General features: G+C 44.0%; 1 protein-coding gene across 4 annotated transcripts in view; it reads left to right on the top strand.

Moving 5' to 3' along the window:
- The window catches only part of LOC139368650 (E3 ubiquitin-protein ligase MIB2-like), a 72,296-nt gene that overhangs the window by 33,402 nt on the left and 23,282 nt on the right, over positions 1-15,612 (top strand). For 2 of the 4 annotated variants that reach the window (XM_071107808.1, XM_071107806.1), the window contains exons 4-9: positions 8,278-8,384; positions 10,443-10,637; positions 12,595-12,737; positions 13,099-13,206; positions 13,884-13,988; positions 15,229-15,391. In XM_071107808.1, coding sequence (XP_070963909.1) covers positions 8,278-8,384; positions 10,443-10,637; positions 12,595-12,737; positions 13,099-13,206; positions 13,884-13,988; positions 15,229-15,391 — 821 coding nt within the window. The remainder of the gene's footprint in view (positions 1-8,277; positions 8,385-10,442; positions 10,638-12,594; positions 12,738-13,098; positions 13,207-13,883; positions 13,989-15,228; positions 15,392-15,612) is intronic. The other 2 variants (XM_071107809.1, XM_071107807.1) reach the window with 1 other exon arrangement.

Below are 15,612 nucleotides of genomic sequence, written 5' to 3'. Positions count from 1 at the left end.
GCGGGGCTATATACAGGGGGTACCCATACAGAGTCAATGTGCGGGAGCATTTTTGTCGAGGTAATATGTACATGTAGGTAGAATCCATTTTGAATTCAGGCTGAAACACATTAAAATATGGAATAAGTCAAGGGGTATGAATACTTTCTGGAGTGAGTGAGTGAATGAGTCCTCAGTGATGTCATCCAAAGCGCTACAGTCTGTCTTGCGTCTCATAAGACCTGGTCCGTCTTAAGAAAATGCAGGCATTCAATCTGTCCCAATTGATATTGGGGGAGCCGAGAAGTTGGCTGGCTTCCATGATGAGAGAGCCCCTGCTTTATTTTGCTGATCATTTGTGATGGAGGGATTGGATCTGGGCTCAGCAGCACAACTAATGGGATTCATTTAATGTCAGAGACGGAGAGAGTAGCCGAGCAGGTGGCTCAGCTGAGGGCTTAAAGCAGAGAGAGAGCCACTGTTAGGCACACACCGCCATGGGGTCGGGGGGTTCTTATTGAGTAGTACAGGACCTGCAGTGCCAGAGTTTTGCTGTATTGTAATTAACCCACTTATTAATGGGATTAGCATGTTAGCAGAATGTCATGTAAATTCTAATCAAGCAAGGGAGAAAGGACTTTCAATTTCTTCAAACAATCAGCCTTTAATACCGATAAATTATTGCAAAAATGGAGCTGGTCAACGATCAGTGAGAGCCCAATAATACAGAAACCGCAAGAGGTTTATATAGAAACCCCAAAACTGCTTAGTCATGGTTGGTTCCGCCCCTCCCCAGCAGATCGGGGCATCACAAGCTACTGTGGTTTCTTCTTTGTCTTATGCCTTGTGACCAAGTTACTCAGAAACAAAGATGATTGGAAACAATACAGGTCTATTCTGTTCCTCAAGTTTATCTCTATCCCATGTCCTTAACTACATGCCCAGACCAGCCGCGGTGAGTGAACGTGGAAGAAAGGAACCATCCCTGAGGCGGGGGAAGTGGTGAAACTATCTTGTAGTTTCAACCCTCCATATGTGCACAGCAATATGCCTTCTTTATTTCTTTAAGCAGAAAGCTCTTTAAGATCACTAAGCTCCTATTCTGAAGCTACAGATAATGATATAGGTACATCAAATAGATCCTGCAAATACATGTTTTTTCCCTCACAAGTCTCACCTTCCTCCTCATTGAAGTGTGTTATGTCATTAATAGTGGCTGAGTGTGAATACAGATTTGGGGAAGTGAGGTGCCAGTGGATGTGCTGTGATTTTCCTTAATACAGGATGTTCATTACCATGTGTGTGTCTGTGATCATCTGGATAGAGGCTGGGTCATCTGGATACTCTCTAATAATTTAGTCACATGTGTTTTGTCACGTGCGTGTGTATAATAACCAAATGTTCACAATGACGTTTGGTCACCGTTGTTCATGGTAAGTGGTGTGTATCGCCTTGACGTGTGTGTGTAGGTTATGGTGTGTTGACGGTGCCCTGTGCAGCATATGGGTGTCCATATGTTTACTGAGGGGGGGTGGAAACGCAACAACAACTTCGCGGTTGGCTAATTGTCTCTCACACACACACACACACGCAGAGTCCCTGTCAAGTAGGCTCAGTTTAATCCTTATCCTGCATATCTGGCAATTCAGCACCTCTCTACCTCCTACTGGTCATGTTTCAGCTCACCACATCCTCTCTCAGTCTCTATCTCACATCCTCTATCTCAGAGAGACCATTGGTCAGGCAGGATGAGACGTCCAGCTCTCTCTCTCAAAGTATGAGTGTTTAACAGCGACAACACCAACAGTAATATGTCAAAACAGTTGCTGTCTTCCCTAATGCCATCTGTACCATTCATGCATCATTATATTTACTTTCTACTAGATCTGTTTTGGATAGTTCTGCCCCCACCCTTTACATATTTTGCCTGGCTAAAATCTATTGTTGAAAGCAGCCCATTAACAACCTCCACCCTAATCTACCAAGTCAGGAAATCCTGCTGTATAAACCAGCATTGTTTTATTCAGGTCTTATCCCCACCGCATCATCATCTTTGCATGGAATTCTCTGAAAATCATGTTGCGTACCAACCCTTTCACCGCCTGTGGCCGTACACAGTAAACACAGTGTCTACAGCAAAGGCCTACAGTTGAAGTCAGAAGTTTACATAGCCAAATACATTTAAACTCAGTGTTTCACAATTCCTGAGATTTAATCCTAGTAAACATTCCCTGTCTTAGGTCAGTTAGGATCACCACTTTATTTTAAGAATGTGAAACGTCAGAATAATAGTAGAGTGATTTACTCCAATACCTTGACTTTGTAGTCCTTAAGCCATTTTGCCACAACTTTGGAAGTATGCTTGGGGTCATTGTCCATTTGGAAGACCCATTTGCAACCAAGCTTTAACTGATGTCTTGAGATGTTGCTTCAATATATCCACATAATTTTCCTCCCTCATGTTGACATCTATTTTGTGAAGCGCACCAGTCCCTCCTGCAGCAAAGCAAATCAAATTTTATTTGTCACATACACATGGTTAGCAGATGTTAATGCGAGTGTAGCGAAATGCTTGTGCTTCTAGTTCCGACAATGCAGTAATAACCAACAAGTAATCTAACTAACAATTCCAAAACTACTGTCTTATACACAGTGTAAGGGGATAAAGAATATATACATAAGGATATATGAATGAGTGATGGTACAGAGCAGCATAGGCAAGATACAGTAGATGATATCGAGTACAGTATATACATATGAGATGAGTATGTAAACAAAGTGGCATAGTTAAAGTGGCTAGTGATACATGTATTACATAAGGATGCAGTCGATGATATAGAGTACAGTATATACGTATGCATATGAGATGAATAATGTAGGGTAAGTAACATTATATAAGGTAGCGTTGTTTAAAGTGGCTAGTGATATATTTACATCATTTCCTATCAATTCCCATTATTAAAGTGGCTGGAGTGAGTCAGTGTCATTGTCAGTGTGTTGGCAGCAGCCACTCAATGTTAGTGGTGGCTGTTTAACAGTCTGATGGCCTTGAGATAGAAGCTGTTTTTCAGTCTCTCGGTCCCAGCTTTGATGCACCTGTACTGACCTCACCTTCTGGATGATAGCGGGGTGAACAGGCAGTGGCTCGGGTGGTTGATGTCCTTGATGATCTTTATGGCCTTCCTGTAACATCGGGTGGTGTAGGTGTCCTGGAGGGCAGGTAGTTTGCCCCCGGTGATGCGTTGTGCAGACCTCACTACCCTCTGGAGAGCCTTACGGTTGAGGGCGGAGCAGTTGCCGTACCAGGCGGTGATACAGCCCGCCAGGATGCTCTCGATTGTGCATCTGTAGAAGTTTGTGAGTGCTTTTGGTGACAAGCCGAATTTCTTCAGCCTCCTGAGGTTGAAGAGGCGCTGCTGCGCCTTCTTCACGATGCTGTCTGTGTGAGTGGACCAATTCAGTTTGTCTGTGATGTGTATGCCGAGGAACTTAAAACTTGCTACCCTCTCCACTACTGTTCCATCGATGTGGATCGGGGGGTGTTCCCTCTGCTGTTTCCTGAAGTCCACAATCATCTCCTTAGTTTTGTTGACGTTGAGTGTGAGGTTATTTTCCTGACACCACACTCCGAAGGCCCTCACCTCCTCCCTGTAGGCCGTCTCGTCGTTGTTGGTAATCAAGCCTACCACTGTTGTGTCGTCCGCAAACTTGATGATTGAGTTGGAGGCGTGCGTGGCCACGCAGTCGTGGGTGAACAGGGAGTACAGGAGAGGGCTCAGAACGCACCCTTGTGGGGCCCCAGTGTTGAGGATCAGCGGGGAGGAAATGTTGTTGCCTACCCTCACCACCTGGGGGCGGCCCGTCAGGAAGTCCAGTACCCAGTTGCACAGGGCGGGGTCGAGACCCAGGGTCTCGAGCTTGATGACGAGCTTGGAGGGTACTATGGTGTTGAATGCCGAGCTGTAGTCGATGAACAGCATTCTCACATAGGTATTCCTCTTGTCCAGATGGGTTAGGGCAGTGTGCAGTGTGGTTGAGATTGCATCGTCTGTGGACCTATTTGGGCGGTAAGCAAATTGGAGTGGGTCTAGGGTGTCAGGTAGGGTGGAGGTGATATGGTCCTTGACTAGTCTCTCAAAGCACTTCATGATGACGGATGTGAGTGCTACGGGGCGGTAGTCGTTTAGCTCAGTTACCTTAGCTTTCTTGGGAACAGGAACAATGGTGGCCCTCTTGAAGCATGTGGGAACAGCAGACTGGTATAGGGATTGATTGAATATGTCCGTAAACACACCGGCCAGCTGGTCTGCGCATGCTCTGAGGGCGCGGCTGGGGATGCCGCCTGGGCCTGCAGCCTTGCGAGGGTTAACACGTTTAAATGTTTTACTCACCTCGGCTGCAGTGAAGGAGAGGCCGCATGTTTTCGTTGCAGGCCGTGTCAGTGGCACTGTATTGTCCTCAAAGCGGGCAAAAAAGTTATTTAGTCTGCCTGGGAGCAAGACATCCTGGTCCGTGACTGGGCTGGATTTCTTCCTGTAGTCCGTGATTGACTGTAGACCCTGCCACATGCCTCTTGTGTCTGAGCCGTTGAATTGAGATTCTACTTTGTCTCTGTACTGACGCTTAGCTTGTTTGATAGCCTTGCGGAGGGAATAGCTGCACTGTTTGTATTCGGTCATGTTACCAGACACCTTGCCCTGATTAAAAGCAGTGGTTCGCGCTTTCAGTTCCACACGAATGCTGCCATCAATCCACGGTTTCTGGTTAGGGAATGTTTTAATCGTTGCTATGGGAACGACATCTTCAACGCACGTTCTAATGAACTCGCACACCGAATCAGCGTATTCGTCAATATTGTTATCTAACGCAATACGAAACATGTCCCAGTCCACATGATGGAAGCAGTCTTGGAGTGTGGAGTCAGCTTGGTCGGACCAGCGTTGGACAGACCTCAGCGTGGGAGCCTCTTGTTTTAGTTTCTGTCTGTAGGCAGGGATCAACAAAATGGAGTCGTGGTCAGCTTTTCCGAAAGGGGAGTGGGGCAGGGCCTTATATGCGTCGCGGAAGTTAGAGTAACAATGATCCAAGGTCTTTCCACCCCTGGTTGCGCAATCGATATGCTGATAAAATTTAGGGAGTCTTGTTTTCAGATTAGCCTTGTTAAAATCCCCAGCTACAATGAATGCAGCCTCCGGATAAATCGTTTCCAGTTTGCAGAGAGTTAAATAAAGTTTGTTCAGAGCCATCGATGTGTCTGCTTGGGGGGGATATATACGGCTGTGATTATAATCAAAGAGAATTCTCTTGGTAGATAATGCGGTCTACATTTGATTGTGAGGAATTCTAAATCAGGTGAACAGAAGGATTTGAGTTCCTGTATGTTTCTTTCATCACACCATGTCACGTTAGCCATAAGGCATACGCCCCCGCCGCTCTTCTTACCAGAAAGATGTTTGTTTCTGTCTGCGCGATGCGTGGAGAAACCTGTTGGCTGCACCGCCTCGGATAGCGTCTCTCCAGTGAGCCACGTTTCCGTGAAGCAAAGAACGTTGCAGTCTCTGATGTCCCTCTGGAATGCTACCCTTGCTCGGATTTCATCAACCTTGTTGTCAAGAGACTGGACATTGGCAAGAAGTATGCTAGGGAGTGGTGCACGGTGTGCCCGTCTCCGGAGTCTGACCAGAAGACCGCCTCGTTTCCCTCTTTTTCGGAGTCGTTTTTTTGGGTCGCTGCATGGAATCCACTCCGTTGTCCTGTTTGTAAGGCAGAACACAGGATCCGCGTCGCGAAAAACATATTCTTGGTCGTACTGATGGTGAGTTGACGCTGATCTTATATTCAGTAGTTCTTCTCGACTGTATGTAATGAAACCTAAGATGACCTGGGGTACTAATGTAAGAAATAACACGTAAAAAAACTAAAAACTGCATAGTTTCCTAGGAACGCGAAGCGAGGCGGCCATCTCTGTCGGCGCCGGAAGTTCATCAGCACCCCCACAACATGATGCTGCCACCCCTGTGCTTCACGGTTGCGATGGTGTTCTTCGACTTGCAAGCCTCTCCCTTCTTCCTCCAAACATAACGATGATCATTATGGCCAAACAGTTCTGTTTTTGGACAGTTCTGTTTCTGGACATTTGTCCAGAAAGTACGATCTTTGTCCCCATGTGGGGGTGCAAACTGTAGTCTGGCATTTTTATGGCGGTTTTGGAGCAGTGGCTTCTTCCTTGCTGAGCGGCCTTTCAGGTTATGCCGATATAGGACTCGTTTTACTGTGGATATAGATACTTTTGTACTTGTTCCTCCAGCATCTTCCCAAGGTCCTTTGCTGTTGTTCTGGAATTGATTTGCACTTTTTGCACCAAAGTACGTTCATCTCTAGAGACAGAATGCGTCTTCTTCCTGAGCTGTATGACAGCTACGTGGTCCCATGTTGTTTATACTTGCGTACTATTGTTTGTACAGATGAACGTGGTACCTTCAGGCGTTTGGAAATTGCTCCCAATGATGAACCAGACTTGTGGAGGTCTGCAATTGTTTTTCTGAGGTCTTTGCTGACTTCTTTTGATTTTCCCATGATGTCAAGCAAAGAGACACTGAGTTTGAAGGTAGACCTTGAAATACATCCACAGGTACACCTCCAATTGACTCAAATTATGTCAATTAGCCTATCAGAAGTGTCTAAAGCGATCATTTTCTGGAATTTTCCAAGCTGGTTAAAGGCACAGTCAACTTAGTGTATGTAAACTTCTGACCCACTGGAATTGTGATACAGTGAATATAAGTGAAATAATCTGTCTGTAAACAATTGTTAGAAAAATGACTTGTGTCATGCACAAAGTAGATTGCCAAAACTATAGTTTGTTAACAAGAAATTTGTGGAGTGGTTGAAAAACGAGTTTTAATGACTCCAACCTAAGTGTATGTAAACTTCAGACTTCAACTGTATATATGTACACTTGTATGCTCACAGGACCATTTGGCACAGAAAGTTTAATAAGGGCCATATGGCTGTGGTGACGCGGATGTATTTTTGTAACACGCACTCTCTTATCTGTGCTGTCTGACATTGTGCTTCCTGATTGCGCAGCTGTCTAGGGATTAGTCCTCAAATCTCACCTCCCCATTGTCCGTGGCCACACAGCCCACACCAGGATTTACTGTCAGTCTACAGTAAGCCTCCAAGAAGCAAAGGTGCCACCGGCTTCTTCTTCTAAGGCCAACGTGCCTCACAATCTGACCTGATTAGTTCAGAAGATAACCAGGGCTAGCTTTGTTTTTTCCCCCACGTTTGCGTTGATGGACACCACTCGCAGCCGAAGGGAGAGTGACGCGTAGGTGTAGCAAAGCCTCTCTTCATCCCAGAGGAAGACCACCCACGGGAGGATTGTTTTACATTGATTATAGTGGATTGAGAGAAATTCAAGTCAAGTTTCCAGTCTTTCCCCAAGCTGCATGGCAGAATGAAACCTCAATGCTGACCTCGTGGAGAAATAATGGGAATAGGCAGTTAATTTGCCCCTTTGAGATCTGACCAAATCTTTACCATAAGGTACGGCTCCTCCTAGACCCCTCCCACCTTCTGATTTCTGATGAATTTGATATAACTGCCTCCTTGAACCTGTCAAACAGGTCTGGGTTTTTGGCAGCCATATTCTGCTCAGTCTTGTGGTTGTGATGACATTGAAGTCCCCTGTTGAGTAATTTAAGGGTTTTGCAGCATGTTTTTTCAGTTTAGGACGCCTCTCAGCCCTCAGCTATGCTGAACGACCCATCAAAAACAAAGACCTCTCCTTAATTTGGATGAGCAATCGAGCACATGTATGTAATCTTCCCTTGGCAAGCATCCACCACAGAATAGACTCCCCTTTGTCTCCCCACTACCCTTACTGATTCAAGTGTCTTCTGAGTGGGTCTCAGTAACATAGCCCCAACATTGTTGTATCTTATAACCCTCTCTGACTTTCAGGCTAGTGTCTGTGACATAGCGTGTCTCTAAGCCAGAGAACTGTTACATCTGGGCTGTTTGCTTGTGCCACTTAGTTGGACTATAATGTAGGCCAGACGGTTGGCTTACTTATTTGAGATAGCTATAAGTTTTAAAGGGTTTTAGCTTGGGTTTTTCTGGTGGCCAATAAGAGAAGCATTTCGAACAAGCTTCTGTCAGTCAGTGGTTATGTTTCTGAAACTGCACAATGTCATTTGGACAGAACATTCTGGATACACTCATAGTCATAATGCTATCTTCTTGCCATAGTGTTTCATTGAGAATGTGGTTTGTACTTTTTGCCTTTCACAGAGTGTGCTTGGCCCCGAGGCAGAATCTCCCACGGATCATCCTCAAAGGAATCTTTCAAGGGGTGAAAGTGGTACGCGGACCTGACTGGGACTGGGGAAACCAAGACGGTGAGGGAGTGAGCGGAGCAATCCATCCATACCGACCAGGGCCTGGCAATGTTGTTGTTTCAACTGTTTCACCATGACCTCTTAACCTCATTCCATTATACTCTAATGTTCCATAATTACCCTGCAAAGTGACAGTTTGAACTGATGTCTTTGTGCTTCAAGATTCTTAACCAACCCAAAAGTATCTCATTGAGTCTGTTTAACAGATATTTCTTAACGATCAGGTTTATTTTTCCTTTCGTACCGTTTCCCCTCTAGTGTAGTGGAATATACCAAGAAGTCACATGATATCTAATTATAGAATGTGCTGCAACTCCGGGGAGGAAAAAATTGTCTTTGTGGTTAAGTTAATTTTGGGACATGGCTACTGTGCTGTTGGGTTTCTGTGGGTTCGCATAACATTTCGAGTCAAGAGAATTTGTCTCTCAATGGCAAATTATTATGAAAGAAACAGATTTTCCATACAAGTACTAAATTAACTATTTGCAGGATCTCCATCTGTGGAAAGTTTGATAATTGTTCCTTTCAATTTCAAAACCCTTCAATATCATTGCCTCTAGGGCTGGAGAAATCTGTCATTAGCTCTTTGTGTTACCTCATGTGGGGTCAGAACCGGGAATGGCATTGGGTCCTCTCTGTGTTAAAGCACTGGCCAATGAGTCAAAATGTCTTATGGTGTCTTCGAAAGTGAACCCCTGGGGTCTAAGTCAGTCATCATCAGTCTTTAAGCAGCATGCGGTAAGTGCATAGGGTCATTCTGGGTATGCTTAGAAGAGAGGCTGTCCCTTACCTGAGTCCTGTCCTGAACTGAGGTTACCTGGCAGGCTGTGTAATCCTTGATGTAACTGTTAACCTGCATAAACTAGGCTATACAATGTCAGGTTCTCTGTTTGTGGTGGAAACTGAATGTAGTATTTGATGACATTTGACCTTGAAGCAAGTCATTATGTAATAAAGTAGATGCGTATCGTCCGTGGTTGTAAATCAATGTATTGTATCTTGTGTCCGGTACAGTAGTTGAGAATGTGAGGGGTGCTAGCCCCAGCCTCTAAGTGTGCTTTGTTTTGTGTTCTTCTTTGTTTGATCTCTCACTTCTAACCAGAGTCAAAGGGATGATTGGAGAAACCCTGTTTAGATTATCCATTTAGATTGGTCTTTGAAAACTGTTCAGCATCCAGAGCACAGATTGGAGTCATGATCCTACTTGTTGTTTCTTACTTTCAGTATGTGATGTTGAATTAGCCAAGTCTATAATTGACAAGATTCCTGTACCAGAGTATGGTCTTTGTGCTGCAATAAGGTTGAATATGTGGATGTGAAACAGTGATGAACACCATCTCCTGTTTTAACATTGGGTGTGTTTGTAAATTCACCCTGGCTATCTACTCCGATTTCAGAGTACTCTCGTCAGTGAGCGCAGAATAAGTGATTAATTTATGAACGCGCAACACCCATTGAATATGACCGGTGTCAGTAAATGTCAGCAATAAATATAACTAAATTGTTGCCTTCAGCACAGTTACAGTCACCAACGCTCTAGATAACATAAAAACAGCCTAACCAGCTCTGCTAGGACCAGTAAAATGGTCAGAGTGAGGTGTTCTCTCATTTATGTCTGGAAGTAGCTAGCAAGCTAGCCAACTTTAGCCAGTTAGCTTGGGTGCTTTACTGCCGTTGAGGTCAAAACGCTCGGATCAACCCTACTCCTCTGCCAGAGTGTCCAGTGTGCGCTCTGAATGCTCAGAGAGCGAAACACTCTGAATTTACTAACGTACAGTCTGACAACGCTCTGAATTTACAAACACCCAAAGTGCACTCTGATCGCAGTCTGGCAATCCAAAATGAATTTACAAACATACCTATTGTGTCTTTGAAGCGGTAATGTCCTGCCTGTGCACAGAATCAAACTACACAAAATATAATTGTTTCCATTGTGCTTGATATATTCATCCAAACTATCTTCTCATTATTCCAAATTTTCCCCCAATAAGCCTATTTTACTTGCTCTCTTCGGGTTTTCTCTTCTCTCATACTCCTACACCGTGTGTGCGTGTGCAGGAGGAGAGGGTAAGGTTGGAAAGGTGGTGGACATCCGTGGCTGGGACACAGAGTCTGGTCGCAGTGTGGCCAGTGTCACCTGGTCCAATGGCACCACCAACGTCTACCGATTGGGTCACAAGGGCAAGGTAGACCTCAAATACGTGTCGGACATCCAGGGAGGCTTCTACTACAAAGACCACCTACCAAAGCTTGGTATGAACCAAGGGGGATAGATTTTAAGTTTCTGCCTGTTGTTAAGGAAGCATGCTTGTTTTCGTAATTCATCAAATTGTATACACTACCATCAAAAGTTTTAGAACACCTACTTATTCAAGGGTTTTTATTTTATTTCTTACAAATTTTCTACATGTAGAAAAATAGTGAAGACATCAAAACTGTGAAATAACACATATGGAATCATGTAGTAACCAAAAAAGTGTTAAACAAATCAAAACGTATTTTAAAATAAAATTAAAATTAAATTAAATAGCCACCCTTTGCCTTGATGACACTTTGTACACTCAGCTTCATGAGGTAGTCACCTGGAATGCATTTCAATTAACAGGTGTGCCTTCTTAAAAGTACATTTTAAAAATGTCTTTCCTTAATGTGTTGGAGAGAATCAGACGATCTGTTGTGACAAGGTAGGGGGGTTATACAGAAGATGGTAAAATACCAAGTCCATATTATGGCAAGAACAGCTCAAATAAGCAAAGAGAAATGACAGTCCATCATTACTTTTAAGACATGAAGGTCAGTCAATACGGAACATTTCTAGAACTTTGAACATTTATTCAAGTGCAAGTCGCAAAAATCATCAAGCGCTATGATGAAACTGGCCCTCATCAGGACCGCCACAGGGATGGAAGACCCAGAGTTACCTCTGCTGCAGAGGATACGTTCATTAGAGTTACCAGCCTCAAAAATTGGAGCCCAAATAAATGTGTCAGAGTTCAAGTAACAGACATATCTCAACATCAACTGTTCAGAGGAGACTGGGTGAATCAGGCAATCATAGTCGAAATGCTGTAAAGAAACTACTACTAAAGGACACCAATAAGAAGAAGAGACTTGCTTGGGCCAAGAAACACAAGATTTTTGGTTCCAACCGCCATGTCTTTGTGAGATGCGGTGTGGGTGAACGGATGATCTCCTCATGTGTATTTCCCACCGTAAAGCATGGAGGAGGAGGTGTTATGGTGTGGGGGTGCTTTGCTGGTGACACTGTCTGTGATTTATTTAGAATTCAAGGCACACTTAACCAGCATGGCTACCACAGCATTCTGCAGCGATATGCCATCCCATCTGGTTTGGGATTGGTGGGATTATCATTTGTTTTTCAACAGGACAATGACCCAACAACGGGGCGGCAGGGTAGCCTAGTGGTTAGAGTGTTGGACTAGTAACCGAAAGGTTGCAAGTTCAAATCCCCGAGCTGACAAGGTACAAATCTGTCGTTCTGCCCCTGAACAGGCAGTTCCTAGGCCGTCATTGAAAATAAGAATTTGTTCCTAACTGACTTGCCTAGTTAAATAAAGGTAAAATAAAAACCCCAGGCTGTGTAAGGGCTATTTTACAAAGAAGGAGAGTGATGGAGTGCTGCATCAGATGACCTGGCCTCCACAATCCAGACCTTAACCAAATTGAGATGCCCCTTCTCTCCAACACATTAAGGAAAGACATTTTTAAAATGTACTTTTAAGAAGGCACACCTGTTAATTGAAATGCATTCCAGGTGACTACCTCATGAAGCTGAGTCGGACTGCAGAGTGAAGGAAAAGCAGCCAACAAGTGCTCAGCATATGTGGGAACTCCTTCAAGACTGTTGGAAAAGCATTCCAGGTGAAGCTGATTGAGAGAATGCCGAAACTGTGCAAAGCTGTCATCAAGGAAAAGAGTAGCTATTTGAAGAATCTAAAATATATTTTGATTTGTTTAACACTTTTTTTTGTGTTATTTTATAGTTTTGATGTCTATACTGTTATTCCACAATGTAGAAAATAGTAAAATTAGTTTTTTTTTTAAATAAAGAAAAACACTTGAATGAGTAGGTGTTCTAAAACCTTTGACTGGAAGTGTATGTATCTTACAGATCAATATGAAAGCACTGCAGTAGAGTATGTTGTCACGTGTGTGTGTGTGTTTTTATCTATGGTTTGTGTGTACACAGGTGAGCATGCAGAACTGCAGAGGCAGGAGAGTGCAGAAGGCCACACCTTCAACCAGGGGGACAAGGTGAAGTGTCTCCTGGAAGTAGACATCCTCAGACAGATGCAAGAGGGCCACGGAGGATGGAACCCCAAAATGGCAGAGGTACTAAACTAAACTCCCTCCAAGTCAATTGGTGGAATTTCTCTGACATAATCTTATCAAAAGAGTCTTACCTCATTCCAAGCTTTCTCCAGTCGTAGAACTACTTTGAAGTGTATGCCACGTTGTCACTGCATGTGCTATGTTAGGCAAGTACTGGTTCAAATTCTGAGTACCGTATCCCCATTTTGAACCTTTGAACCCAGGTTTATGTAACGTTGCCGGTGTGAATGGTCTCTGGTGTGCAATAGAACAAAATCAACAAGCACGTATTACTTTCAAATCAATGGAGCCAGCAAAATGACAATGCCAAGGCCGGCCACAATCGGCAACTGCAAATCAAATCTGATTTGTGTGTTTACAGTACATCTGCAAAATCGGGACGGTACACAGAATCACTGACCGGGGAGATGTCAGAGTCCAGTACAGCAACAACATCCGCTGGACTTTCCACCCAGGTGCCCTGACCAAGGTACTCTAGCTCTACAAGTGAGAAATGAATACAGGCTCACAGCATGGTCTTATACTGTAGGTTAGCAATAGCTAGCGATGTGATGCTAATCAAATTGTATTGGTCACATACCCATTATAAAATCTGCTAAATATGTGTATAGCGAAATGCTTGTGTTTCTAGCTCCAACAGTGCAGTAGTATCTAACAATTTACAACAATAGACACAAATCTAAAAGTAAAAGTATGAATTAAGAAGTATAAAAATATTAGGACGAGCAATGTCGGAGTGGCATTGACTAAAATATAATTATCTACATATTAAATTAGTAAATCAGTATGTAAACATTATTAAAGTGACTAGTGTTCCATTATTAAAGTGGCCAGTGATTCCATATCTAAGGTGCAGGGTTGAGTAACCGGGTGGTAGCCAGCTAGTGATGGCTATTTAACAGTCTGATGGACTTGAGATAGAAGCTATTTTTCAGTCTGTCGGTCCCAGCTTTTATGCACCTGTACTGATCTCACCTTCTGGATGGCAGCGGGGTGAACAGGCCGTGGCTCGGGTGGTTGATGTCCTTGATGATCTTTTTGGCCTTCCTCTGACATCGGGTGCTGTAGGTGTCCTGGAAGCTGACAGATTAGCATTAGCATCACATCGCTAACAATTTGCTGACTTCTTCCCCTTTCTTGCCGTAGGTCAACACGTTTGGTGTGGGCGAGCTGGTGCGAGTACTGGAAGACATAGACTGTGTAAAGAGGCTTCAGGCTGGCCACGGAGAATGGACAGACAGCATGACACCAGTACGTTGACATAGGCTGAGGCTAACTATCTGTAGGCTAACGCTAACTTCCGGTAGCCTAACTGAGTGGGGAGAGGGAAACTGAAAACTAGCTGTTATTGGCAGAGAGGTTTCGAACTTTCTTATTAAGGCATCAGCATGCTTCAGTTAAGCAAGTACCTAGCCAAACTCAGCTAGCTGAACCTTCAGCTAGCCAACCTCTTCACTTGAAAAAAGTGACAATAGTTACTGTTTGTCCATTTTGAGATGCCATAGCCAGTATACACTTCCTCAAAATAGTCAGAATTAATCTAAGATAACCCAGGAAATCTTATAAATGTTGACGTTTTTGCCGAAGAGATCTTAGTCAATCTTATCAATTTTACATCTAAGATGTTTGGTGCAGTATTTCTTTATGAAGAAATGTGCATGAAAATGAATCATCTCTTGTTGAATGACAACAAAGACTTTATTGAAGAGTCTTTACTGTTGACTTGGGGCATAGACTTCGAACTTAGGCTTGCCTCCAGAAAAAATTGTCATTACCCGCACCGAAGTCCAAAACGAACAAAAACGTCACAAAATTTCGCCATAATATATGCACAAACTCTACCTAACTGTTTTGACTGGGAAGCATGCAGATTAGATTAGCATGCCTTTAGTCTATTAACTAATTTACCGCCTGGTGTATCTCATCATCCCACCAAAACAGGCTAACATTTCAGCCGGTCTTTTCTAACAGCTCTTACACTAAAATGGCATTATCATTTTCACAATTTCACAGTATTTTTTCAACCTCATAGTGTGGAAATGTATAGTACAAAACACAGGAAAAGCTAGTTTTTCACTTCACTGGGCCTTTAAGGCTTCTGCGAAAACAAAGCATCTTGATTATTTACCTAAAAATAAAAGCCCTGACAATTTCCCTGAGTGGCATGGGTAATTGAAAAGGGTGTATTTGAGATGGCAAGGTGAATCATGGTTGGATGGAGGTTCTTTGAAACGCTCCTTCTCTCATTCGTGGCCAGTGATAAGTGTTTATACCTAATATACCTAAAATCTTGTCATATCAATGGTCGTGATGGAAAGGCGACAAAGTGAGGAAAGTGTAATGGGAAAGAATTCATAGGCCTGCTTACCTATCTGGTGTCCTAACACTGTCAATACCACTGTCTTTTCACTCTCCTCCCTCTCTCTCCTCTGCCCTCCCACCCTTCTTCCTCCTCCTGTTTTTTACACCCCCTCTTTTCTCCTCCGATCAGGCCCTGGGGCAGATGGGCAAGGTGCTGAAGGTGTACGCAGATGGGGACCTGCGAGTGGCCTTCGGTGGCCAGACGTGGACCTTTAACCCGGCGTGCCTCTCAGCCCAAACCATGGAGGTGGATGCCAACCTCATGACTGCTGAAAACCCCAATGAATCCGGAAGTAAGGACTACTTAGACCTTGCAAAAAGGAGGAAGGGGGCCTCTTATCCAACAGTCTTCCAGCGACCTCTGCTTTTTGTCCTTCCTTATTCCCCCTCTCCACCCCTCTCTCTTCTTCCAGCACTCTTGCTGCAAGCCATGCATCATAACGCTGTTTCTCCTGGTCACTGTCTCCGCATGCATGGCCAACGGGTTTCATTTGCATGTCTCTGAAATGTCTGA

This window comes from Oncorhynchus clarkii, chromosome 16 (assembly GCF_045791955.1).
Source record: "Oncorhynchus clarkii lewisi isolate Uvic-CL-2024 chromosome 16, UVic_Ocla_1.0, whole genome shotgun sequence".
In the NCBI taxonomy this organism is placed as follows: domain Eukaryota; kingdom Metazoa; phylum Chordata; class Actinopteri; order Salmoniformes; family Salmonidae; genus Oncorhynchus; species Oncorhynchus clarkii.
The sequence above is the reverse complement of the archived record's forward strand: the minus strand, read 5'-3'. Positions and strand labels throughout refer to the sequence as shown.